This window comes from Melanostigma gelatinosum, assembly GCF_949748355.1.
Source record: "Melanostigma gelatinosum genome assembly, chromosome: 19".
NCBI classification, from domain to species: domain Eukaryota; kingdom Metazoa; phylum Chordata; class Actinopteri; order Perciformes; family Zoarcidae; genus Melanostigma; species Melanostigma gelatinosum.
In genome coordinates this window covers 5881218-5908140 of record NC_136652.1, presented here as the reverse complement: position 1 = coordinate 5908140, position 26923 = coordinate 5881218, and the positions used below count along the sequence as shown (strand labels likewise).

The following is a 26923-nucleotide window of genomic DNA, read 5'->3' as shown; positions in this document are numbered from 1 at the left end:
CTAAGAGGGCTGCCGTCAGCCTCTACTCCGGGCAGGTAATCACAGAACTGACTACCACAGCGTATCATGTTTCAAACCTTTCAAAAGTTTAGTCTCTGCTGTTATTGGTTTGAATAAATACAACTTATTGGTAGAATAAAGGAGTTTTCGGTCACTGTAATTACTCTCCCTATCTTTACCGGCTGTGAAGTGACCCCTTCTTAACATCATCACAATATAAGACATGGGGGACAAACTTCACTGTCCTGAGGTCTCACAAGTGTCTCTTTCTGGAGGTTCCACCGATTTCAAAAGGGAGCTTTAAATGTTTTTTTGCTTCACTCAGGTGGAAACTGCATCAAGAAATCAAAGTTGGATCTGATGAATTCTGTCTTGCTACAAACTTTTCGGTGTTTCTCGGTGTTTCTCCTCCTTTTTGCTTCCTCCATAACGCTTTAATCACCTGGCAAATCCCTCTCTCCCTCTGTCTGTCTCTCTCTCTTTCTTTCGTAGCGTAGGCCTGTGTGCAGACAGCCAGTGCATCTACAGTACACAGAGTCCATTTTAATCCACTCCTCAGCAGCGTCTGTCAGTCAGCCTCTCAGCGAGGCCTCTCAGGCCTGACCTGCCAATCACATCACCTCCGTCAGGGCTCATGGGAACGGGGATGAAACGTTCTGGATTTAATTAGCGTGCCGGCATGTCATATCTTTTACCATGAACCCCACGACAATGTTTCATAAAAAACAAAGGGAACCACAGGCGGCTGACTATATTATCATTACCGAGCCACCCCACCGTCTGCAAGGTTGCTCTAAATCCATGTAAAGGCTGCAGCCCGCAGCTGTAAGCTTTGCAAATGCAGCTCCTATTGAGACGGCAGGGTGCCCTACTTACCCTTCAGAGACTAGCTCCGAAATGAACCAGAAGTGGGCGGCTGAAGGCGGGTTTTGTGTTAAACCGTGTGAGGCGCGGAGCGGAAAGCAGTCGCCCAACAACACCATGAGACTCGGGTTCATTTCCCAGCAGAAGGCCCCTTCAGTGAGTGGCCCCGGGGCCCTCTAAGATGAGTTGCTGAGGCGGGAAGCCGGTGAGAGAGTTGTGACGTCTCTGAGATAGTGGCTTCCTGCTTGTCTCTTCTCCTCCTGCACTACCGCTTGACTTCCATCAGGGAGTTTCTTGGAGGAGTACCAGCCCTTTTGCAATTTTCATTTCGAGAAAAACAAAAGGAGTTACGTTTTGTCAAGTTGTTGTTTTTTCTTCTCTTTGTTTTATGAACTTGAAGCTAACTAGAGCAAAGCATATAAAGACGATACCAGATAGTCTTTCTGCTGTCTTAATCTGACATGTGAAGTAAACCACACAACATACTTGCCCTCATAACTTTGATTTATGTGCAAAACTCTTATGTTTCCTGAAGTAGAACGATCTGTGAGAAGTTCCTTCCACTTTGCAGCAATGGCTGTTGTTACTCTGCGGTAATATTCATCTTCAAGAGAATACTAGCATTAGCCTATACTAGCATAACGCACCGGAATCTCCGACCGAACTGTCAGCGTGTGAGTTCTGTTGTGGGTAATCCAGTTGCCACGTTTTTGACCAGGAAAAAGAATGCATGGAATAAAAACGACAAAATCGTTTGACCCACATTCAGTCATTTTGTGCATGTTTATATTGATTCAAAATAATCCTTCACTGAATGCCACATACACACATTTTATTTAATGAAAGACTGGAAATATTAATGTTGGCCGCTCACAGTCCCGGTGGGTACGTGGGTCTATTCGGCAAATAGGGGAAATGAAATGAATCCGCACAAAGCCAGATTTCTCCTCTTGAACTCTGGCTGCACTGTGGAGCACATGCAGTGCCTTCCTGCCCACTGTCGCTCACTGTGGGGTCTTGTCTGTGGATGCTGCTGTTAGGGCTGGGCGATATGGCCTAAAAAAAAAATCTCCGATTTTTTTACAAAAAATCCGATTCACGATTTAAATCGATTTTTTTCCCCCAAAATTTTTTGCAGATGACAGAAGCTGTTGAAAACAATTTTATTTTATTTTGTGATGATTTTCCCAAGTAGGTTGATAAAAATAAAGTGCAAACAAAACCTGAACATTGTAGAAAGGTGCCTGTAGTATACAAAAAGTATTTGGTCACTCTTTTGTTTGCCTGAATCATTTAAATATAAAATTAAATTAAACATAACATTAAATGGCATTAAATAGTAGCCTTCCATTGTAAACAACTGTGCAAATGTAACTTTTTACAGTAAGCTTTTCTAACTGAATACACTGATACAAACACAGCATGAAATAAAATGTATGTGACCCTTTAACATTCACATTTTCAAAAGTGCAACATCTGATCTAACATCAACATAACATATTTTGCACAGTAAATAAGTGCATGTAAACAAAATCAAGTGCATTCACAACATAACCAACAGTATTAAACAGTAGTGCATGTTTTTTCTAAATTTTTTTGCCAGGAAGACAAGCCTGTCTACTACCTCTGGCTTCAGGCATGCACAGTGGCATGTAACAATGCCCCCCCACACACTGAAAAGCCTCTCAGAGGGGGCACTTGTAGCTGGCACAGAGAGGTATTTCTTTGCTAAAGTACTTAGCCTTGGAAAGTTAAGTTGGTGACGCTTCCACCAGTCAAGTGGATCGGTGTCTGGGTCAACCTGCTGGACCACAGGTCAGTTGTTGCGGAGTAGAATGACATCCCCTCCAGCTCCGCAGAGATCCTTTGGCGTGTACTATTGTACAGCCGAGGCAAGGCAACGTCAGAAAAATGTTTACGGCTTGGTAGCACGTACCTGGGGTCCAAAGCTTTGAGACGGTGAATAAACCCCGGCTTTTCCACGGTGTATATGGGCACCATATCTTTTGCGATATACATCGCGACTGCATCCGTGATGGCTTTCCACCGGGCACTCTTCTTCTCATGCGGAGTACAGTTGGTGAATGTCTCCAAAATGCTGGGTTGTTGTTGTGAGGTGGCGGCGGCAGTGAAGCTGCTGGCCGCCATTGTTTTAGTTTGTAAACAATGCGCGCGCACTCTACTACGGGAACCCAACGGGGGGGAGGGGTGGGGGCGATTTTCTCGATTTTCAATAAAACACATCGCCTTAAAGCACACATTCGAATTAATCGATTAAATCGATTTATCGCCCAGCCCTAGCTGCTGTGTGTCGCTCACTTCAGTCCCACTCATCTGTCCCAGCAGAATGACTGAGTCCGTTGTGCCTCGGGCCGGTCATGTGACCGCTCCGCGTAGCTGAATGACCCCCCCGCAACCTCAGCGCCATTATGTTTTATTGGGAGTGGGCTGCTGATGAAAAGAGAGAGTCAGCTATCCCTCCGGGGTGTCAGGGGCCCCACGGAACTCACAGCAAAGCCTGCTGGGAGCCCCGTCCCCATGACTGCATCGGGCGACAGAAAGAGAGGACGGGGGCCACAGAGCGGACGCAGACATGCGGAGCAGTAAAATGGCAATTTTCTGCCTGTAAAGAAGACTTAAATCACATGTTCCACTCACACACACACACACTGAGGTCAGCTTGAGTATTTTGGGTAACCCTCACAGTTCTTGTGCACAGAATCCCCAAAAATAGACACCTAGTGAAGAATCAGTTGTGTTTCTGGCTGAACATGTGAGCACTACTGCATGCTCACTCGTCCCACCGTAGTAACGCTTGTTTTGTTAAAAGGTGCTTTCCGACCTGCTGAATTAAAGTCTCTGAGAAAATAGACTCAAGCGGAAAAGAAAGTGTCTCATCCTGTTGTCCTCATTGTCTTCGCTTTTTTTCTCTCTCTTGCTCATTTCCTCTGTCTCTTCTTCTAGTGTGTGTGTGTGTGTGTGTGGGGTCAGAACCGTGATGACGGCTGATATCCGCGGCGGACGTCTTCATGACCCTCCACTCCACGTGTTCGTCTACATTGCCAAATAACAGGACTGATGCACACAGACTAATGTATATTTTTTCAGCTCGTTACCCGTCATGCACTGCTTCACGCGTATTGATCTTGTGATTACGAAATCAGTTGACATTTGCCGAGTGAACCAATAACAGGAAGTGATCATGTAACAGACCCCGACATGCACAAACCAGCAGCAGCAGCTTTCCACGTGGGCGTCTGAACAAACAGTTTGCGTCACATCGCTGGAGCCCGCGTGCACTCGCAGCACCCAATACAGCGCGAGCTGCTCCGGCAATCGGCAGAAGCCACAGAGACCGATTCAATTTGATTAGCGGGGCTGAGCTTTTAAAGTCAAATCAGCAGCTAATGGGGCTCTAACATATCTGGCAGCGTCTTTTGTAAATAAAGGGCGGTTAGGAGGTGCAGCTAACCCCCACACACACACACACGGCCCTGCTGCCGCACAATGAGTGCATTGTGTGTTTCTGCTGTCAGTTCGAAGAGCCGGCAGCCTCCGGTAAAGTTCGTCCACGCCCGGTGGAGATGTGTTCTTGGTCGCCTTGTAGCGTGCCAGAGACGTCCTCTGTGGTTTAGCTCACAGTTGTGATATTTACATTTGTGTTGTAGGAGTTGGAGAATACTCTCCGTCAGATAAATGCTTTAAAAAAAAATACCTTTTCATTTTTTCCATTTCCACAAAACAGTTGTAACAGTACATACAGCATCAATGACAGAGAAAGAAGAACTTACAATTACACAGTTTCCGATTATCCATGTAACATAAAGTTAATGCGTATGATTTAATGAGAGAACAAGAATGAGTCATGTGGAGGAAAATGAGCTTAAGATACAAAAGCAAACTAGAGACCGACCATCTTGAGATTGGATCATCACACCAGCCGCGACGCCAGATCCCAGTGTGTTGAAATGAAAAGATTAATTGTCGAGTCCACTACCAGATGGCATGGAGTGTTTTTTTGGTTTAATTTGTCAAGCCTGCTTGTGATGCCCTACATTTAATAGCGTCTCCTCATTCACACCTGGAGAGGTGAGCCAATGGATTTTCTAAAAATCCACCTGCCTGCTGGAGAGGCAGTGAAAACGGGGCCATCACACAGGCTTCTGATTCAAGCCGGCAGCAACCTGTTGTTTACCAATTGAAATATTTCGGCTACAATGGCGACATGTTTCTGTTTTTGTTCTTCTGAGTGGTCATTTATTCCAGCTGGACAGATCTGTGTGTATCGAACCTCTTCCTCTCTACTTTTTATCACACCGTCTCGTGTTTTATCACCATGATAATAGTAATAATAATAAAAACAGCGTCACCATTAGAGGTTGATGTCGTCTCAAAGCATTGTGGGAAATGTTTGACCCATTTTGGCGAAGAAGTGTGAATGGTGGCTGCTGCCACGTGTGGCTGGTATTCATATTTTATTGAATGCCACGATGAATAATTGAGCGTCTCTGTGTCCCCGCAGGGCCTCTGTTTCGGCGGCGCACGAAGCAATGTGGAGGAAATAGAAAAGAAATCCTGAAACGCTGAAAACCAGAGGTACTGCGCTGGACTCCCAACACTCCCACGCTCATTCATAACCTCACACGAACTCTCTCCAATTCAGGGCGCGTTCACGTCGGCGTGTTGGGAGAGGAGTTTTTTAAGGATAGCAGAGCACACATGCATTAAACCACGCAGAGGTACCCACCGCGCTGAGAGGCCAACCTGCTGTCTTAACCGCATACTCACACCTGTGGTGCATAAGCATGGACTGTATATAATAGATTTTAACAATCCTTATTTTCCTTAAGAGGTTTGTTTAAATGTAATCCTGTTAAGGACTACATTTAAACTACATACTACCTCACTCCAAACTGAATAGAGTACATTACTACCAATAAGACAGCATTCAAAATATAATAAACTGTTTCGGTAAAATTCATATAAAAATGCTTAATTTATTAAAGCTGTGGCGAAAGATGGACAGATGCACCAAAAACAAAGAAGAATGAATTGGATTTGGAGCTGTAGAGCAACTGCCACCACACACAAGTGTACCTGCCATCACCAGGGCGGTATGTTGTTGTTGTTGCTTCAGGTTGACCTGCAGGGCAACAGATGCTACCAGCTAAAAGCTAAAGTGTTGTATTGCCTGATATCTCCATATGACCTTACCAAACTGTCCATCTTTAATCCGCAACCAGCAGCAGTAAGGTCGGGGCCCGTACGTCTCCACGGGGGTCAATGTGAGATCAGCCAGTTCCACACTGCAGCTATCCCGCTGTGTGATTCCTCATGTGTCCTACCCCCCCCCCCCCCCCTCCACCGTTCAGTACGTGTTGTTTGTTCTTATCCCATGCAACATGTTGCGGCAGATGAAAGACGTGACGTATCTACACCGAGAACTTAACATACATACTGTGCACCTCTCTAGAGGTTCTATGCGGAACCTTTCCATCTTCTAAGAGTGCTAACAAGAACCCACCCAGGGTTCCTCACGAGGCTCCTAAAGGCAAGGCAAGGCAAGTTTATTTGTATAGCACATTTCAACAACAAGGTAATTCAAAGTGCTTCACATAAAACCATTAAAAGCATCAAAACATAAGGCAAAAGAAAAGGAGATTTAAAAACAATTAAAGAAACAGTGTAAGAAATAAAATTCAGGAGTAAAATGCAGAAATGCAGGAAATTGATTAAAATATTAATTGAATGTGGTTCAATTAAAGGCAGCAGCAAACAGAAAGGTCTTCAATCTTGATTTAAATGAGCTGTGGGTCTCAGCAGACCTGCAGCTTTCTGGGACTTTGTTCCAGATATGTGGAGCAGAAAAACTGAACGCTGCTTCTCCATGTTTAGTTCTGACTCTGGGAACAGAAAGTAGACCGGTCCCAGACGACCTGAGGGGTCGGGATGGTTCATAAGGTAGCAGCAGATCAGAGATGTATTTTGGTCCCAAACCATTCAGTGCTTTGTAAACTAACAGCAGGATTTTAAAGTCAATTCTTTGTTGGACAGGATGCCAGTGCAAAGACCTCAGAACTGGAGTGATGTGATCCACCCTCCTGGTCTTAGTGAGGACTCGAGCTGCAGCGTTCTGACGGACTTTTTACAGAGACCTGTAAACACACCGTTACAGTAGTCCAGTCTGCTGAAGATAAATGCGTGGACAAGTTTTTCCAAATCCTGTTGAGACATAAGTCCTCTAATCCTTGATATATTCTTCAGGTGATAGTAGGCTGCTTTTGTAATTGTCTTGATATGGCTGTTCAGGTTGAGGTCTGAATCCATAACTCCACCTAGATTTCTGGCTTGGTTTGTGGGTTTTAACATCAGTGACTGAAGCTGAGCAGTGATTTTCAATTGTTCGTCCTTGGTACCAAAAACAATTACTTCTGTTTTTATCTTTGTTTAATTGAAGAAAATTCTGGCACATCCAGTTGTTGATTTGTTCAATGCAGTTAGCCAGCCCTTGTATGGGATTATAGTCCCCTGGTGACATAGTTATGTAGATTTGTGTGTCGTCTGCATAATTATGATAACACCCCAGTAAGAGGCCCCAGTATTGAACCTTGGGGAACACCACATGTCATTTTAGTCAGCTCTGATGTGTAATCAGCTACAGACACAAAGTATTCTCGGCCCTTCAAGTAGGATTCAAACCAGTTAAGTGCTGTGCCAGAGAGTCCCACCCAGATTTTGAGTCTTTCTAGGAGTATGGCATGGTCGACCGTGTCGAATGCAGCACTGAGATCTAGTAACACTAAGACTGAACTTCTGCCATTGTCTATGTTTAAGTGGATGTCGTTGAAAACCTTAACAAGAGCAGTTTCAGTGCTGTGGTGCTGTCGAAAGCCTGACTGGAAAACATCAAAGCAGTTATTTACGGTCAAGAAGTTGGTCAGCTGTTGGAAAACTGCTTTTTCAATTATTTTACTTAAAAATGGGAGGTTTGATATTGGCCTATAATTTTTCATCGTTGCGGAGTCTAAACTAACCTTCTTTAGGAGCGGTTTAATAACTGCAGTTTTTAGGGCTTGTGGGAAGACACCTGAGAGAAGGGATGTGTTTACAATTTGTAAAAGATCAGTGGTCATACAGTTTGAAATATTTTTGAAAAAGTGTGTTGGTAGAATATCCAAGCAGCAGGAGGATGACTTCAGATGTAGTATAATGTCTTCTAGGCTTCTACGTCGATTGAATGAAATTGTGTCATGATATTTGAATGGATGTTATTCAGAGATCGGGACAACACATATCATGTGGTTGGTGTGGAGGCACTGACTGCTTGTCTAATTTTCTGAATTTTGTCAGTAAAAAAGGAGGCAAATTGATTGCATGCCCAGGTGGATTGGAGTTCAGCAGCTACCGACACTGGAGGGTTTGTTAGCCTGTCGACAGTAGCAAATAAGGCGCGTGTATTGTTCTTGTTTTTGGTTATGATGTCAGAGAAGAATGACTGCCTTGCATTTCTAAGTTCCAAATTATAATTGCGAAGTCTCTCTTTATAGATGTCACACTGAACCTGGAGATTAGTTTTTCGCCACCTGCGCTCAGCTTTCCGACACTCTTGTTTCTCCATTTTGACCAACGTAGCATTTCTCCAAGGAGATCTTTGCTTACCCGAGACAACCTTCACTTTAGTGGGTGCAATGGCATCAATAATATTTTTTACTTTAAAATTGAAGCCATCTACAAGCTCATTGACTGAGAGGCAAGAGAGGGCTGGTGTGGAGGAGAACTTCTGAATAAATAGTTCACTGGTGTTTTCAGAGATGTAACGCTTTGTCACAACCTTGGTTTGGACATTTGTGTGCAAGGAGATTGCACTCTCAAAGAAAACACAGAAATGATCAGAGAGTGCAACATCAGTCACAGTAACCTTGGAAATGTTTACACCTTTGGTGATGATTAGGTCCAGAGTGTACCCCCTGTTGTGGGTGGGTCCTGTCACATGCTGAGTCAGATCATAGTTATCAAGGACACCACATAGTTCTATAGACTCTCTGTCCTGGGGATTATCAACATGGATATTAAAATCACCAACAATAACAACACAGTCAAAATCAATACAGATTACAGACAGCAGTTCAGTAAACTCATCAAAGAAGGTCCCACAGTATTTAGTCTGTAAATGTTTAGGAATAAAGCTTGATTGGAATTCAATGTTTTTCCTGACAGAGACCTGACATTTAATAAAGCTAAGTTTAATGTGGTTAAAGCTTTCTTTGCCCAATTTATTTGGACAGGCTGACGAGGAATGTATGCTAAGTTTGATAAGTTTGCATGTTTACTGTTGTTTCTTCGCAGCCTCACCTTTCTTTTTCTATAAACTTGCAGGACAGGAATTGAAACTGCTAGCTGCATACAGGGCCCCGACCTTTCCTGGAGAGAGTCATTGGTGTCATTAGCCTTGTAGCCTGGACCCAGAAGATATCAATTATTTAGGGGAGACAGAGGATGGTTGTAGTACCGTTGAGGAGTGGGGAGAGGAGTGTGTTTGGTTCCAGCAATGACCAGCTCTTTCATGTGGTCAGTGAACTCCAGGTGGGGGGAGGATGGGGAGAGTGTGAGTGAGGATTGCGATCCAAAGTATGGACCCGAAGTAGGTGCTGGGGAGGGAGGTAAAGACTCCTCGTCTAGGAAGGGTGGGGAAAGTGGGAGATCGGAGGCGGTCCCTGATGATGAGGTTGGAGACTACTCCTTTTGGCTGTCGTTAGGCGGGGGCATCCTTCCCGTAAGGTCTCCATGGCGATGCTGTGTGGTTATCTCTTGTTTAGACTCCTCTTGTGTCTTGTCCTTGGCAGTAGGGACAGACGAGTGACGCAGGGAGAAAAATAGGTTCGAGGTAAACAGTTTTACCCCTGACTTGTTTAGGCAAACTCCATGCGCTATAAAAAGATGCCTGCGCTCCCAGAAAAGGTAGAAATTGTTGATAAAATGTACTGAATGGTCAGCACATGCAGTTGACAGCCATTCGTTCAGTGCAAACAGCCTGCTGAATCCTTCATCTCCTCCTCTGATGGTGGAAGAGGGCCACTGATAAACACCTCAGCCTTGACAGAGCTGACTGTGTTTAACAGATCAATAAAGTCTCACTTCAGAACTTCAGACTGTTGTTTCACAATATCACAGCTTCCTGTATGCACGATGATGTTTTTCGCTGTGGGATAGTCAGCTACGATGTCCAGAATTTTGTCTCTCATGTCAGAGACCATATCTTTCGGAAAGCAGAGTATTTTGGTGTTCTTGCTGCACAGTTTTCTGACATCTTTTACAGCATAGTCACCAACAATCAGTCTCAGGCCCAGTCATTAGCTTTGCCTGCGGCCTTTTACTCTCACATTTACTCTCAGTTCTTGCCCCGCTTTGAGGAGATAGCTGCTTATCCAGGTCATCAGATGGAGATTTAGGATCCTGCGACAATGGCGCAAATCTGTTTTGAAGTTGTAGGCTTGGTTATTGTGGAGGTGTTTTGCAGGTTTTACTTTCCTCAGCTGTCCTTGGCTTTGTCCGTCTGGGTGCAGGGGTTGAGGAGGAGTTCTGCCTGTGTGCTAGTGCAGGCCAGCCAGTCGCATCACAAATCTCAGGGCGCTGGACTCTGCCTGTTAGTCGTCCTCCCACATATTTTCTCTTCGGCTTTGCACCGAGAGAGTTCCAGGGAGGACTACCATTTGAAGATTCATTAACTGCTCTCTCCTCCTGTTTCTTGGTGGTCCTGGTTGTGCTAGTTAGCTGTGTCTTAGCTAGCGTTTGTCCAGTGTTTTGAGTCCATGGTAGAGTGGTATCATTCCCACACAGTCCATTTACCTCCACGTTTACTTCTAGTCGGTGGATTTTTGTTTCCAGGACTGCAATCTTCTGTCGGACTTTGTAGTAGTCATCCGTGGAGAAGGGAGGCATCTTGCTGCTACTTAGCTTTAACTTAGCTGCTAATTAGCATTAGCCAACAATCCAAATGGCTCGACGACTTTCCGACGGATTTGTCTTCACTCAAACGTTGAAGAGTGATATATGTGATATATCTGGCAAGATATATGTGATATATCTGGCAAATTGAAGCAAGAAAATGCAAGCAGAGGTGCAGAGGCAAGAGCAAGCAGCAAAGCGACTGCACTCTCATCAAGGTCGTAGTATAAAGGGCCAGGGTTGATGTGGTGCAGCACAACTCACAACAGTCATGGTTCACAATTTTTGTTTTTTTGGGGGGTCTAGAATAACACTTTCTTCCTAAAAGGCCTTTACACACCGGGGGCATTTAAAAAAAAGTTTTTGTTAATTCGCACATCAATATATTGCTTCAAACTCTTTGTTTTTGTCGTGAATACTTTTACTCAGTAAGTGAATGCTTCAGACATGAGAGTCTGCATCATCAACCTCTTTCATTTGTCACCGATCCATACGTTAAAAACAAACTGCTAGCAGCCGGGCCTCTTCATAGATGTTGTTAAGCCCGAGTCAAGAACCTTTTATTGTGCACAGCAGCCATTTGCTAGCTTCACTTGTTCTGCGACCTGTTTTGAAGCCAAAGAGATGTCCATGTCTGACCTAGTCGGAGGCATTCCTGTAGCTTCCTCTTCTTCACTGTGAGAGGAGCCGCCGACAAAGGAGACTCATTGTAATAAAAAACCAGCCGAGCAACCGACAAACGGCTATAAATGGGAACGAGGGTCGTTTTTTTTCTCTTTTGGTAGGATTCATCAATGGGTTAGTGGAAAAGAGCTGAACAAGGGTTCCTTCCAGGAAACCAGAGTCAGCTGGGTATCCGGCATTCATCGCAACTGTATTCATTATGCAGGCTCCGTCATCGCTGCGCTAATAGCTCCTTTCTTTGCGTGTGCTCCAGTTTGCTACAGTGCTCCTGCATGTCTCGCTGCTCAGAGATTGGAGTCACCAGAGCGGGCTCGTTATCGAGTTTCTCAGCTTTTTCTTTCTTTTTTGTCGGTGACACGGAAGATACGGCAGGTGTGAAGAAGAAGAAGCTCTACAGGGCTGCGATGGTAGCACATCAACTTTACTGTGTGTGTGTGTGTGTAGGTGTGTGAGTGTAGGTGTGTGAGTGCTTCAGCTCCCTTGCTGGGTAGGCGGTATTGCAGGCTGGTGAGAAACCAAAAATGAGTCACCGTCTCCAATCATGTTTTCACGCTGGAGAGTTTCAGCTTTGTGCAGATAAATGGCACAGAAGTGATCGTCCTCACATTCTCCCAGACATCAATACTGTTAGAGAGTCGCTTGTGGCCGCTCCCAAGCCGACCTCTCGGCCTCCCGGCTCGTCGCCTCCACCGACAGTGACGGCGTGGGCCGCCCAGCTATTCGCCGAAATGTCAGCGCCGCCCTCGGACTTTAGTGTGGTTCTCAGTTTGTCTGATTGCAAGGAGGCGCAGAAGTGGTGAACCCTAGTTAGGCTCCACTCCGTTATATTGACACATCTGGTGGCATGTTTTGTCTTCAGCATGCTTTTCCCGTCGCCTAATTAAGTGATCCGTATGAGGCTGCAAACTACCGCCGAGGCTCACACAGGCTGTGCTGTGTGTTGGCTCCCCGTGCTTGTTACCGAGTCCTAAAGAGGCCCTCTGTGACCTCCGCGTCACACACCGGCCAGCCGTCACCAGCAGGTTCTCATCATAGAACATCTCGTGATTGACAAACTGTGATTGTCAATTGGACCTATTTTCTGACCTTTTCATGGTCCCAATAATTAATCAAGTAATTGAGAAAGAAATCTGGTTAATAGAATGAAATAATCTGTATTAGTTCTGTTTAAGTTACCAAGGTTTTTCCTTCATTTGTCACCCGTCTGTAATTCAAGTTCAATTATTTTTTTCCTACATTTCCCACAATGCAGTTGTAAAACTTCCTTAGAGAACACAAGGATTGCACATATTTTTTGTAAGCGCCTGACCTTTTGTCCAAACGGTTTCCAACGACGGCGTCCGAGATGCTTCTGTGTAACAAACCATCTGGCGCGTCCTACTCCCTACTCAAACTTTGCAGTGGGCCTGCATATATATACGGTATATATATATATTTATATTTATATATATATATACACTGGTCCAGCGACAGCTTGGTCTGTTTGCTTCTGCTGCAAGAACAATGTGCTAGAAATATCCCAAGATAAAAATATACACCCCAAGCAGCAAAATGAGCCCAAAAATGCTGGTTTCTTTGCCAGTAGCGTTTGTTTGGTTTTTTAAGGGGTTTTTTTTCTTAGTAGTCGGGTAGAATTATGCGTTGCGGTTTGAGCTTGTGTTCTTTTGCACTGCCCTGCTAACCATGCATACACACATACACAAATAGTAGTAGTACATCTAGAAGAGGTGGAGAAGAAAAAGAGCCAAGAAGAGGTGTTCTCCATCCCTCATCCCTCCACTTTGCTTCAGATGAAAGGGGCCAGCATGGGCGTGGGGGAACTCATTGGCTGGAGGGGTTTTAAACCACAGCGCTTCAATGATCCCTCACCTAAACCCCTTTATCTGTTGGCTGTAATAGCGGTCGGCTGGGTGGGTGGAGGCCACGTGCGGGAGGCTGAAGTTTGGCTCAGAAAAGGACCGTGACATCCATGTCTGTTTACACCGATTGTGGTTTTTTTTGGAGTTTGTTTGACCGGCGGAAAAGCAACATGGTTTCAAGTTCATCAACCGTCTCCGCTCGACAGCCGAACAGCTGGCTGCAGCTCTGCTGCTTACAGGATGCAAGCGTGTGTGTGAAGATGTGGTTGTGTCTGCGCGCGAGAAGGCCTGCTGTGCAAACGCTACAGCAGCGTAACCTCATCCTGTTTTTTACTGACTCACGACTTGCTAAAGAGCCCACCTTCACCGCGTCTGCTGCAGCACACTAATGACTTGCTTTCGAATCCGTCTCAGTGATATTATGACTCCGAAAATTCTTCTCCACGCCCTGCAAGTCAACTCGTGCGGTTGAAGGTGCCCTTTTGTCTTTCTCGTGCTGCAGAAAGGGATCTTCAGAAAAATCAGAAAGTAGTGATCTCCGGGTCTCTAATGCATGCAGATTAAGCGTGGAGGCCGCCATATGGCCCGGGAGCAGAGAATAAGCTCAGATTTTTTTTCATTGGCCGGTTTTGATAAAAGCAGGGGTGAGGGGAATCCGATGGTTGAACAACAGCAGCCGTAGCGCCTCATTGACTGAAGCTTCAGACTTACTTAGAGCCGTGACAGGTATATTGTGCGCGAGGCCTTGTAAGTGGCATCCCACTCTGATGGGCCAAACACGGACGCGCAGAGGCCAACAATGGAGTCTTTCACTCTGGTTTGCGTATGAGCACCAATCTGGACCCTCCCGGGCACGACGCAATTGAATTGGGACAAAGAAAAACACACCCTGGGGCAAATCCCACGGGGTTCCAGTTATCTAAACGCCCCACCGCGTGGACTGCTGCACTTCGATTCCCTCGGAGTTCCCGCTCAGCGTTGTCGTCGTCATCGAGTGCGGTTTCGGTGGTGCCAACGCCGAGAGGAGAGCACTTTTTAATGTTTGCACTGGCTTCCTCCGTTCGGGGCAGTCTGGCTCGTTCGATAACTGGCCGCGGGTTTCCATCGGTGCTCCACATGTTGGATGTTTAGCAGTGACGAGGTTCTGATTATAATGTCGGGGGGGTGGAGCGAGGGTGGCCGTTGGGCCTCGTCCATATGCCGGGCTTCGGATCCCCAGGGAGCAGCCCCGCAGGAATTAGTGCTACTTTAACCTCTGTGTTTTGACTGCTGGGAGAAGACCGCTGCTCGGCTGATTCACAGCCTCTGCGGGGGGGGGGGGTATTCCCAACCGCCATCTACTGCTTAGGATTACACTGACTATGGATAAGTACCTCATACAACCCCACTTCAAAACATCCAAACTATCCCTTTAAAAACTACAATCTTCCATTACTAAGGCTGGTAGTTGTTAGAAACACTAGTGCAACTGTTTGTCTACTCGAACACAGTTAAAAATGCATAAACGCTCCGAGTGCTGCGGACCATGCGTTGTGCTGCAGACACCGTCCACAGTCAGCCGAAAGCTGGAGATAGAATCGTAGCTGCAGTAATCAGCCATGGATGTAAGATGTCTTTGTTAGCTCACGCATGGGTAAAAACCTTGGGGTGGCACCACACCATGACACCGATATGAAATAAGAAAAGGAAATGCAGGAAGTGTGACTGATAGTGAGAACACCAGCTAATCTTTCACATTCATTTTGCCATTCTTTCCTAAATGTCCGACATCCCACCTACTGCTTCTCCATCAGCACCGCAGCCCTCTTCAGACGGTCCCTGTTGATTCATCTTGAAGGAGCCCGCTGTGTTTCTGCTGGAGCCTCGTAGCAAACCAAAGACAGACAGCAGGGGGGGGGCTAATGGCATCAGGCCTCATCTCTCGTATGATATTACCGCGGTGACCGAAAGTCAAACCTCGTTCGTAATCAAGTGTGAGAGGTGGACAATACAGACTCACAGCTTCGGGTGTCTGCGGGGTCAAGCACTTCCATCGGACAGGGCGCTTGTCACAGTGACTTCTAATGTTCTGATCTCATGTGTCGTATGTATTTATAGATGTATGTGTGATAGAGGCTGGTTATCTTTGACGGAACCACGACTGATGGTCAGTCAATCACACAGGAAGTACCCCCCCCCCCCCCCCCCCCCCAACAACGGTTTGACCATAATGTAGGGAGATTGATTCATAGGATGATGGGAAATTTTTATGTCAGAATTATCCCGGACAGAAATATTTGCCCCAAATATTATCCCAATAATAATCAAAATATGCCTAAAATTCTGAAAATGATACTAACACATTAGTTGTGAGTAGAGGGTGTGAATATAAAATAAGATGTGTGAGGATTTATGTCAAACTCGGCTGTATTTCCCTCAGTAGTGTCCTTCTAAGAGTCCCGCCCACTGCCACGCCTCTCTCCGTAGGCACAGCTGTGCCTCATCTCCTGTGATCGCCTCCAGCTGACATAAATACTCCTGTCACTCTCATCCCAGTTGTCAGTCCGTCCGTTTACCTACCTGGTATTCCGGCACGTGAGTAGTCCATTTGTTCACTCTCTGAAGAGCCGCTACGAACGATGCCTCTCGTTTTTCCGACCTGCCTGCCGTACAGTGTCGAGCCTCGGGTTTTCACCTGTACGAGGAAGCCTTCCAGTTCGTTCCTCGGAGATCAACTGTTTAGTCTTGGCGTTCCTGTGTCGAGCCTCGGGTGTCACACAGACGATCCAGCCTGCCTGCCAGCCGCGGACCGGCCACTTCCCGGCTGAGATCCGAGCAGAGCGCGAGGACGCGCCTCCGTATTGACGTTGACAGTTTTCCTGTCGGCTTCGTCTGCCGCTCCGCAGGATTAGCCACTTTCCGGCTTGGAACCGGGCGGAGGCGTGGAGACTCCTCCTATTGACTTTGTCCATTTCCTGTTTTTTCCCTTGACTGAGAGAAATAAACGAACCTTGGTTTTGAAGTAGAACTTTGCTGTCTGAGTCTGCATTTGGGTCCGTGAAACACCCCACATCATAACAAGAAGTTTAATATGTAGAGCACGTGGAGCCCTCATTCTTTCCCCTAATATTGGTAACACTTGTTGGTACTTGAAAACCATATATAGACAAATTTTTCTCAATTTATGTAAAACACAAATAAATGTTTCATTTTACGATTTGTGACATTATGAATGTGCTGCATAACAGACATGTTTGAGTTCATACCTCTAGTCATGATTGTGTTTCCATGTAGGTGTGGACTGTTCTATTGCAGTTTTCTACGTTAATTTCGGTGATGAAGAAACATAAAAACATTTATTTTCCTTTTTTTTAACAAGCTCCATTCATTTGACATTTTAGTCGTCAGTTTGTGAAAATTGGCATTCATGTTCACATCCCGTCTCTCCTGTAGGGCCGCGTTGCTCTTTGCAGGGGTGAACCGCGATAAGACAAAGAGTGATGAGCCTTAAAGATGATCCACAGCCGGGACACAATCCTCTTTGGAGGGTGCTGGGGGGGGGGGGGGGGGGTTGTTGTCTAGACGCTTGCAGCTCTGTGTGCCGGAACGTGCCGTACTGAGCCAGGCACAGCTGCACACGCTCCTCTCCTCTGAGGCACGGCACAAAACACACACACACAGAGACGTATGTTGAAGCAGTGCTGTCTTAAGGTGGGAGTGATGTTGCGCCGGTTCATCCTCTGTCACTCACAGGATCTGCCATCGCCATGGCTACTGCATCAGTACCACTCAACCCCGGCTCTGCCAGAGCGAGGAACCCCATAGCAGCACTGTGCTCAGGAATGTGGTAACCTAGCAACGGAGGGGAGGGCGATGATGGGCAACCGTGCCTCGTTCGCTTCGAGGTAAATCTTGCTCCTGTGACGTCCGCCTCTGATGTTCATCAGCAGTTCAATAAACTCTTAATGGCACAGAAGTTCTCCAATACTCCAAATACATAACAATAACATACATTTTCCAAAATAAAAAAAGAAGGTAAGTTGAGTAAAAACTCATGAACGCGAATCTGAAAGTTCTAGGAATGTATTGCGAAACTTAAAATTGATGGACCACATGGTCTTATCAAAACATCTGTGTGCTCACAAATTATTAGTGCCGGCAGAAGAAAGGTGACGTCGTGTATAAAGATGCTTTTCTGTCACTTCCTTTTCCTCCTGCGAGGTAGAGGAATTGAGCGCAGCACTAATGCTCATTTCTCCTGTCAGGAAGGATGGATGTGGCTGCCGGCGTCATAAAACATGCATCTGCTGCTAGTGGAGAGGCGTAGTAGCCTCAACATGTGGAGCACTTCAAAGTAAGCTTTGTGTTTCACTCCTGCTGTAGAAAGTGGATGACACGAGTCAAAACCCGTGACACCACGCCGACCCTCCCCCCCGCCTTGTTCGACTCCGGGTTTGGAAAGTGGAACTGCGAAGATGAAACGCAGGGAGCTGGCTGGGGCGGGACACAGAGGCCTCCTCTATTTATAGGATGACTGGTCGAGTCGGACGCGAGGCAAAACTGTCTTCCTCCTGAATGGAAGTAGCGAGCAGTTATTTTCAGCTTTTTTTTGGGGGGGGGCGAGCCACGTCATCGCAACGCCGATGTTCTCAGAGAGTTAAATGGAAATGTGACACCGTTTCAAGGTGTATTTCAGGCTTTTTAACCACATCCCGTCACACAGCGATGAGGCCCAGATAAGTGCGCGTTCAGCGGGTTGTTGCTCCTACTGCACATCGGCAGGAAAATGCAGCGCCCACGAGCTGAAACGCACAGTTGGTACGGCTTCTTCTTTTTCTCACAGCACATGTAGATCACCTAATGAAGGGCGACTGCTGGTTCAAAACTTTGTACTGCCGTTGATTCATCCGGAGCCCAGAGGGGGAGTGAAGAGTATCGTGGGGGGGGGGGCTGCCAGGTCAAGTCCTGGACACGGCTGCATTATTAACAGAAGGTCAGCTGTCAGCGCACGTCTGCAGGGCTCACATCAAGCGGCACCACTCCATTTTTTATTTATTTTTGCACGTCCCTGGCTGACATGTTCGTAACCTTGTTGGCCGTTTAATAAAGGTTCGCAAGCCTTCTCTTCCAGCAGCCACGTTATTTATTTATTTTCTTGTTCCAATAAAACGGAGCCAGAGCACAAAGAGCACCTGGAGCAAGATTTATTACCTCCACCGTGAAAAGACGGAGAAGATATATTGGGTGAGAGGCTGCACATATTGACTTGGAAAACATTAAAGGGCTGGGACAAAAAAAAAAAAAGAAGCTCTTTAACTGAGGTTACCGTGAGGAGCTTTTAGCTGCTTTTGAAACAGTGTCAATGTAGCACTGATGCCTCCATATGAAGGGCTCTAACTCTGAACATTGTTTTTGGTTCATCAACCGATCTGTTGATCATTTCAGCACCAATAGCTTCCATCCCTTCAGTTTTACTGAGGAGGAGAATGGCTGCAGTAGTAGTCCGGACTCTAGAAGGCCCGACAGTTTTTGTGCCATCGCCACCTCTGAGGATCACGAGGTGTCCGCCGTCTTCCCTCCGCCGGCTCCTACCGGTGCCGCTGCTGTCGTCCCTTACCGCTGCTGACACTGAGCCGCCCTGACACAATGGTGTCACCGCTGGTCCCGCCCGGCTTGCATTTCGACTGAGGCTTGTTCCTTCCACGCAGTACAGAGGGAGAGAGAGGGCGAGCAAGAGAGAAGAGGATCACGGGCCTGTGTTGTTGTGATCCACGCTCAGCCAGCAGGAAGAGATGTAGACAAGCATGTGGCCTCTCCGGGAGGGAGGGCTGTTCCAGTTTTGACAGCTCGTAATCCCCCAACGGGAGAGAGGAGACGAGCCAGCAGTGTATACAAAAAATAAGTGGAGATACGTTAATGCTCAAACTTGCCTGCCTCCCTACTTTTCTGTGCTCTACGGCTGTCTGCAGGCTCAGGTGGCGCAGACGGGCCTTTATGATCTCCGTGCTGAGGAGGCGGTCGGTGCATCCTGAGGCGGACCTCCTGCGGGGATGCGTGCTGTAAAAAAGAGCTGTGAAAACGAGATAATCGAGCCCAGATCCTTGGCTTTATTGACTCCACCAGGCCTCTTTGAAGTAAACTGGTTTCTGGCGGTGCAGGAGCTTCAGCCTTTGAGCGCTTACTTGAGGCTTTAATGTTGACCTCGGGGAAGCCGTTGGCAGCTATTCGTGTCTTATTGAGGTCTACCGTTTCAAAAAGACAATCTTCCTGGGAGAAATGTGTTTTTGTTTCTCCTCTCCACTTAATTCAACATTTCCTCCTCTACTGACATCGTCTCAAGGTTGAAAATCATTTCCTCCTGTTGCCTCCCTTAGTGAGTGTCTCTGGTCAGCTGTGTGTGCTTTCCTGTCGCCCACCACAGCAGAGCCTGGTTCCCTGGAATGGGGGGAGGGGAGGCCACTTTGTCTCCTATTGGTCAGGATGGCGCGATGGAGGGTTGCCCTGGAGGCAACGGGAGTGTTTTTTTTTGGGGGGGTAACAGCGGTGTTGTGTCGGCGGCGGTTTTTTCCTGTGATGTGCCAGGTGACCTCAGGGACCCCGTGGCACAAAGCTAGGGCTGCCCACAGACGGGCTAGGCCAGAACATTGGTCGAGGTCGTTTGTCTAGACTGGTCCCTTTTTATTTAATACCAAGCAAACAATTTGGAAAGCATGTCAACTTTTTTTTGTTTTCATTTTGAGATTGTCTGAGTAACACACTATTCTGATGGTCCATAATTTTAGAATTTTTTTTAAATGATGTAATTGAATTCAACTACAGTAAAAACAGTCCTGTGTTCTGTTTACGCACTTAAAACTCAATTAATTCTAAATAATCAACCCGTCACCACGACCCCCTTTGTTACTGTTGCTAACCCTGTTAAGGTCACGAATTTAACATCACACGTAGCAGTTTAAAATGATCGCGTTTTACTTCTCAAAATCTGTGGATCTTTTTCAAACAAGGGCCCAAATCCAATCCGGCCCAGACACACTTCCGCTCCGTCTGATGGCGTTAATGTTAAGTGCGTTAACATTGTATTTAGGATCAAATATACCCTTTTCTAGCCTTGAAAAAAGTGGATGTGTTCATTTGATTGTGAAGTGCAAAAACCAAGCAGCTCATGAACACCAGAGTTAAAATCGAGAAGATGTTTACAGAAAAGGAGGAAAGGGGAAAAAAGGCCACCAAAGAAGCTTGGGAGTTTTATTTTCCTCCACAGGCCGAAGTCGCTTCTTCCGACATGATGCTGATATGAAACCATGGTTATGACAAAGCTGCTAGCGTCAGCATCACCATAAAGTCCTCGGTAAGAACAGCAGTTAACCGGGCGTGCTAGCCTTAGGGTTCCGATTAACCTTTTCCTCCACACTGTCTCCTCACCAGTGATCGGTGATTAACGGTGTCCCTTCACACCATCACCCATAAATGTGAGGAGAGGCGAGGCAGCAGAGACTTGACGTGAATGAATGTTATGTTGTTAAACCCGTCGACCCCAGCTTTCTGTCATGGTGCCGTGTTCAGGCCCAGATGTGACGCACACGGTGACTTGTGAGGATGCTGGCTGCATGCGTGCTCGTTGCTCACATGAAATACAAGAGGAAGCGATGAAGTGTGAGTGGTAACGCTGACTGGCACGGGCCTCCTCTTCTCTGCATGACACAGGCAGGACGGCATGCTGGGAGTGCGGAGACGAGGGCCTTCCCTCTGGCAGAAGAAGCCGGCGCAGCATGTGACAACCCGGAGTCCATCATTATCCCGCTCCCTTTGACAAGAGTCGGGGGGGGGGGGTCTTCCTGTCCATCCACTCTCGCCTTTATGCTTCAGTTCCATCTCACTCCTCTTCCTCCTCTCTATCAGCCACCGTTCTTCCTCCACTGTAGTGGTTTTCTACCTGACGATGACTTCGTGTAGACCTCTCTGTCTGTCTATTTAGCTGTTCCTCCTGATGAAGGGTACAGCACGAGGACGGTGTAAAGTGATTATTATCATGATGGGTTGCCCGTACAACAACAGAGTGGGAGACAGCAGGGTCTGTTGCATCATCAGCGGCCTTTGCAGACATGGGAGGGAGATGGGTCCCGAGCCGAGAGCTCTCCGTTTCCAGCGGCACGGTTTAAAATTGTGATGAGTTGTATACTAATAATTCTGCCACATGTATGTCCCAATCCGTGTGAAAACAAATTAGTTCGCACCTCTCCAGCCTCCACCCACCCTCTTTCCACTCTCCTGGAGCCGGAGGTGTTTTCACTCACACGGACACGATCCCGCCGGGGTTCACTTCACACCTCCAGTGACCGATGGGGTGGAAAAAGCCTTCCCCGAGGGGTTAAACCGTGATATTAAGACCTCCGTCAACAACCACCCAGAGCCCCAGAGGACCCGCCCCATCACCTCTCCATCAAATGTGAATTCAGGTCCCCGGACGGCTGCCCCCGAACGCCATGACATACCTTCAGCTCCGTGCAACCTTCCCATAAATGATTCACTCAGAGTGGCACGTGCACGTGGCCGTGCTTCTGTATGAACCCCCCGCCTCAGCACCCTTCTTTATCCGCCTATCTTTTCTCAGACTGTTGGACGCCACCTTGTTTCATGTTGAGTTAACCAGTCTTCCCCCATTCACTCCTTCAATCACTCTCTTTACATGTGCACATGCTTTCAGTCTTTGGCACCAATTAAAGCACCTAATGAATTGTGTCCATCCAGTGTTCTATGAATAGCCTTTTTGCGTTAACTATTTATAGAGCCCACTCCACCGCTGGTCACGTCCTGCCCTGAAATTAGATTTTCCCCCGGAGGGTTCATCGGTTTGAAGCGACAGCCCTCTGGGATTGAAAAAACGAAAAACGGCCCCTACGGCAAGCAGGTGGCGGCTTTTTTTTTAATGTGAAGGAGGAATAATTAATCAGCAGAGAGGGCTGCGTGAAAAGGAGGGAAGGAGGAGAGAAATAAAGAGATGAAAGAGCCTTCAGTTCAAAGAGCAACGGGCGATGAGCAGACAGCGCTGCTGAGGAAGACGTCGGGCAAACGGGGTTATTACTTGGGACTCGAGCAGATTGCTTACTGAGACACCTTTTGGCATTTTTTCCCTTTCATTTGCTTGACACATCGCAGTGGTGAGAGATGATCTGCCCCGAATCAGGAATCCATCAGAGCCACCTACCTACGTGACGGCTCCGTAGCTGTGATGCTAAATCAGACCTCTCCCCGGAAACACACACCCGACTCCAAAGGTTATCGTTGTACCCACTGCACAGGAAATGCCGTCCGTCCGGCTCCGAGGGATCAATACGTTTGTATCCCAAAGCTGACTCGGTGTGCCTCTGCCGGTCACGGGGGTCAGAACGCCGAGCACTTCCTGGTCTCAGCCGTCCGCTGTGAGCACACACACGATTAGAGACGCTCGGCAGTCTGGCGCCGAGCGTGGCATCGCCTCTGTTGTTGCCTTTAGGTACCCATATCAGGCAGCTCTTAAAAGATGCTAACATTAAAAACAAGACACACAATGAACACATAAGAGAGAAGACACGGGCGTTCAGTTTGAAAAGGCTGGTCCTTGCCGTGTTTTCTTGTTTGGGTTTGAAAAAAACACAAATAATACGGTGCTTTCTCACTTCCTGTGACAACCTGTGATCGCGGCTGACGGGCGTTTCGGCCTCCGCGTGCCGTCTGAGGGATGGGCCTGTAATTATGCTGAGAGAGCGGTCACAGCGTGTCAGTCAGTGTGAGGCTCCCGTCCTCAATTGGCGGAGAAGAGGGCTCAACAGACACCATCGTTCTAAAGTGGTAGAAGTTGCATTGAATGTCGGAGGTTAAAGACCTGCCAGCTGAATCCGAGACGTCGCAGCGTTTATTACGATTAGCAATATGGAAATCCAGGATGGAAGGAGTCACATGTAAATAATCAATTAAGTACAGTAGTAATTGTAAGAATGGGTACTTCTACATGGAAGTATCCTGATTTGATCAGTGATGGAAGAATTATTACGACATGTTGCTGAAAGAGAACCGTTGGCATGTTAACACTATTTTCCCATGTTTTTGAGTCTGTAGCCGTAGACACACAGGACTAGTATTCACAACAAATGACCTACCGTATATACTCATAATTAGTCCCTTGCGAATCAGAATTTTTTTTGTCATTTGGAAAGGACCTAACAGAGACTTAAACCTTTTTTTGTTTTTACATTTCGCTTCATCCGGCCTGCTCGTTATTGTGTAACCACATCTCGCTCAAGGAGAGGTCTCTTACACAAATGTTGCATCCTCATCCACGTTGTTGATCTAAATATTCAGCCATGACATTGAAAACCATAAGCTACGCTTTCTGTACTCCACTCCTCTCTCGTACTCCCACTCGCATCTCCACCGATGTCCTCGCACGACACGTGACAAGTCATACGCTAATTATGGCAATTTCACACGAATGTCTGATTGGACAAAATGACGAAGTGATGACATTTCCCACAGGTATGGATGTAAACTGCAGCCTGACTGGTTGGTGGAGGCATATGGCCGCGGGGCGGGTCATCGTATTTTTCTTTTGATTCCTCGTTTGGTCTTTTAAATGTCTGGTGTCCGTGGTACGTGGCACCAGACAAAAACCCTATGGACCACCCTCTGGGGACCATGAACGCCCACAGCAGATTTCACAGTGATGGATGATAGATATTGTGTGCTGGTGTTGCTGTTCGGTTACTTTTCAGCCTCTTGTTTCCGGCAGCTACTCATTAGACCGGGGCGTGATTATCTCATTTCAGGTTTATTGTTTGTCAGCCACACTGAGGAGTGCGATGCCTCCTCTACGATCCTCCACTTGTTCATTGCCGCTCCTAAGAAAAGGGGAAGCCCACGGGAAGCATCATTCTCCTCTCTGTCCTCACGGTGTGTCACAAGTGAATCCTGCTTCTCTCCGCAGTCAGATGAGGCGACTGAGACAGAGGGAAGGCAGGGGGGGAGAGAGAGAGCAGGGAGTGAAATATATTCTCAAGTGACACATTCTGAGGACAGACTGGCTGAAGGACAGACTGGCTGAAGGCCAGACCGACACTTTGTCTTCAGAGGAGAGCCTGGATGTATGGCCCGTTGTGTCTCCGTGCCCGACGCTGGTATTTTGGTCCTTGTTGTTGCAGAGCAACAATTAGACGGCGTTGATTCCTTTGGGGGTACGCAGCATTGTTCAAGGGTAATCGTGTGCCCCTGCTGCGGTGCGTCATTTTTCAAATCTCAGCAATTCATTTTGCCGAGGGAATGACCATCATTCAGTTTAGTTGTTAATATACTGCTGAGAAAGTATTTGAAGATGTTTTTTTAAGACCGTAGTCTGGAGAAACCTTCTTTCTATTACAAATGTGCAAAACGTGAAAAGACAATAAGAAAGTAAATAAATAAATAGGGCAAATAACGGAAATAACTAAATAATAACATTCATAAACATGTGCGCTTTGGGTCGCCCCCCAGACCCTTTAAGGGGGGGCTGGTCCATTGTGGGTTTGATCCCAGACCCTTGGAAGGGGGCCTTGACTTGCAGCTTAACGTGCAGTGCAAGATAACTTTTACAGAAGTGGGATTATGGGAGAGGATTCCTCGGTAGACGGCGCGGTAAAGAATAGAGTCCAACGCTCCGTCCAAAATGTTCAAGACAGGCGAAGGCCGGTTGTCCGTCTTCATGACGAAAACCAGCGTTCGTCCGCCGACACGCCGTCCTCGCGTCACTCTCCAAAGCCCGTTATTCCCTCCCCCTGACCGAGAAAGAGACACGCTTGTTTGTGCGAGTCATCCGGGGATACACATACTTGTGTGTGCGGTGTGAAGCTATAAACTCAATGTCCCTGCCTGCCGATCAGCAGAAGAATGTCGTCCGCAGAGAAAGCAGCGTGAGCGGAGAACCTTGAGCGGAGCGATGAGTGCAGCTATGTTCGGGTGCGCTGAGCGCAGCCAGACAGACTGTGTTTCATCTCATTGATCCAGCCGTCCAGCTCATAGTACACACCTTCAATTCATTGCCTGCGTTAATGCTCTTTTAGCCTGTTTGTGTTTTTATGTCTCCCGCCCCTTTATCAACATGTAATCTTCCTGCTGTCTTTTATAAACAAACATAAACCAACCCCCCCCTTTTTCATCCCCCTGTCGTCCACAGATTATAGATAATGGGCTGTGTGCAATGCAAGGATAAGGAAGTAACCAAACTCACGGACGACCGTGACACCGCCGTCTCCCAGGGAGCGGGCTCCCGCTATGGGGCCGACCCCACGCCGCAGCACTACCCCAGCTTCGGGGTCGCCGCCATCCCCAACTACAACAACTTCCACGCCCCCGTCGGACAGGGGATGACTGTCTTCGGGGGGGTCAGCACCTCCTCTCACACCGGAACCCTGAGGACCCGCGGCGGGACAGGTGAGGGATGTTCACAGCTAGTTAGGAAGAGTCACCATCCGACCTGCTCGAATATCAAATACAAAGCTCTCTGATTGGTCACTGAAATCGCACTTAGCCCATGCTTTTTGCACTCAAAAATAGGCAAATCTCCGGGGGGAATGACGTCAATCAAAAAGTGATCTCAAAGAGACAGCAAAGGAGAGACGATCTGTATTTTGGAAAGAACAGAGGAGGAGGAAGTAGCTCATTGGTACTTCAGTGCGTCTTTATTGTTTCGTCGGAACACGGAAAGTATCTGCAGCGGTGGAGTGTGAAGGTCATTTATTTTGACTGCATTCCCACGCAGTTACAGCATCCTACACACCCAGTGACAGACTGGCTCGCAGGCCGCCCACACACACACCTCCGTTTGCAAACTCTTCGGGGAGCCTTGTGCGTTTAAAGAATGCCTTCGTCAGCCCAAAATCTTGACGATCCTCGCCTCACAGCTCCTCGTGCAGCCCCACCGCCGACACCCAGCCCAGCCCCCCTCCCCCCCCCTACCGACGCCCCCTGTCAGGAACGTCCGGCTGGCTTTGGCGCTGGGGCTTTGTGGGCCGGGGATCCTTGTTTATAATGGGGAATATTCCTACTCAGGATATCCTTTATGTTTGGACTGAGCCCCGGGCCGGCTCTGTAGAGGAACTCTGCGTTTCCACTCGACCTAGCAGGAGCCCTCTCCCTCAAAGTGCGGATTATGTCCGCTCGGCGGGCAGAGGAGCAGAGAGGGGGTTTTAGCTTTTTAATTTTCTCCTGGTGGGGGGGAAATGTGGGCATAAGCCGGCCCTTCCCTCCCAACCCCTGTTATAACACAGCTGCTGAGCTGGTTTGCTCTGACGGCCACAATCAACCCCCTCCGTCGCCCTGCAGAGGAGCCCAAATTGCGGTTGGCATCGGAAATCGTATCGATCATCAGTTGATCTTTTGCTGATGTCCGTTCGCCAAATGGAAATTCCTCTGATCTTATGTAACTCATTGAGTGGGATCCCCGCAGACAGCTCCGGGATGAATCAATGCGCCAGTTTATACCTAACGCCCACCTCTGCTGAACTAATGAAACATTCGAACAGTGCGAAACCACAGCGGTGAGGCGTTCAGGGTCTTGCGTTGCGTTCCAATCAGACGCTCTCTTC

At 47.4% G+C, this 26923-nt stretch overlaps 1 protein-coding gene across 4 annotated transcripts in view; it reads left to right on the top strand.

The window, feature by feature from the left end:
• The window catches only part of fynb (FYN proto-oncogene, Src family tyrosine kinase b), a 56129-nt gene that overhangs the window by 8396 nt on the left and 20810 nt on the right, over positions 1-26923 (top strand). For 3 of the 4 annotated variants that reach the window (XM_079290949.1, XM_079290948.1, XM_079290946.1), the window contains exons 2-3: positions 5387-5460; positions 25513-25769. In XM_079290949.1, coding sequence (XP_079147075.1) covers positions 25523-25769 — 247 coding nt within the window. In that variant the 5' untranslated portion in view covers positions 5387-5460; positions 25513-25522. The remainder of the gene's footprint in view (positions 1-5386; positions 5461-25512; positions 25770-26923) is intronic. The other variant, XM_079290947.1, reaches the window with a different exon arrangement.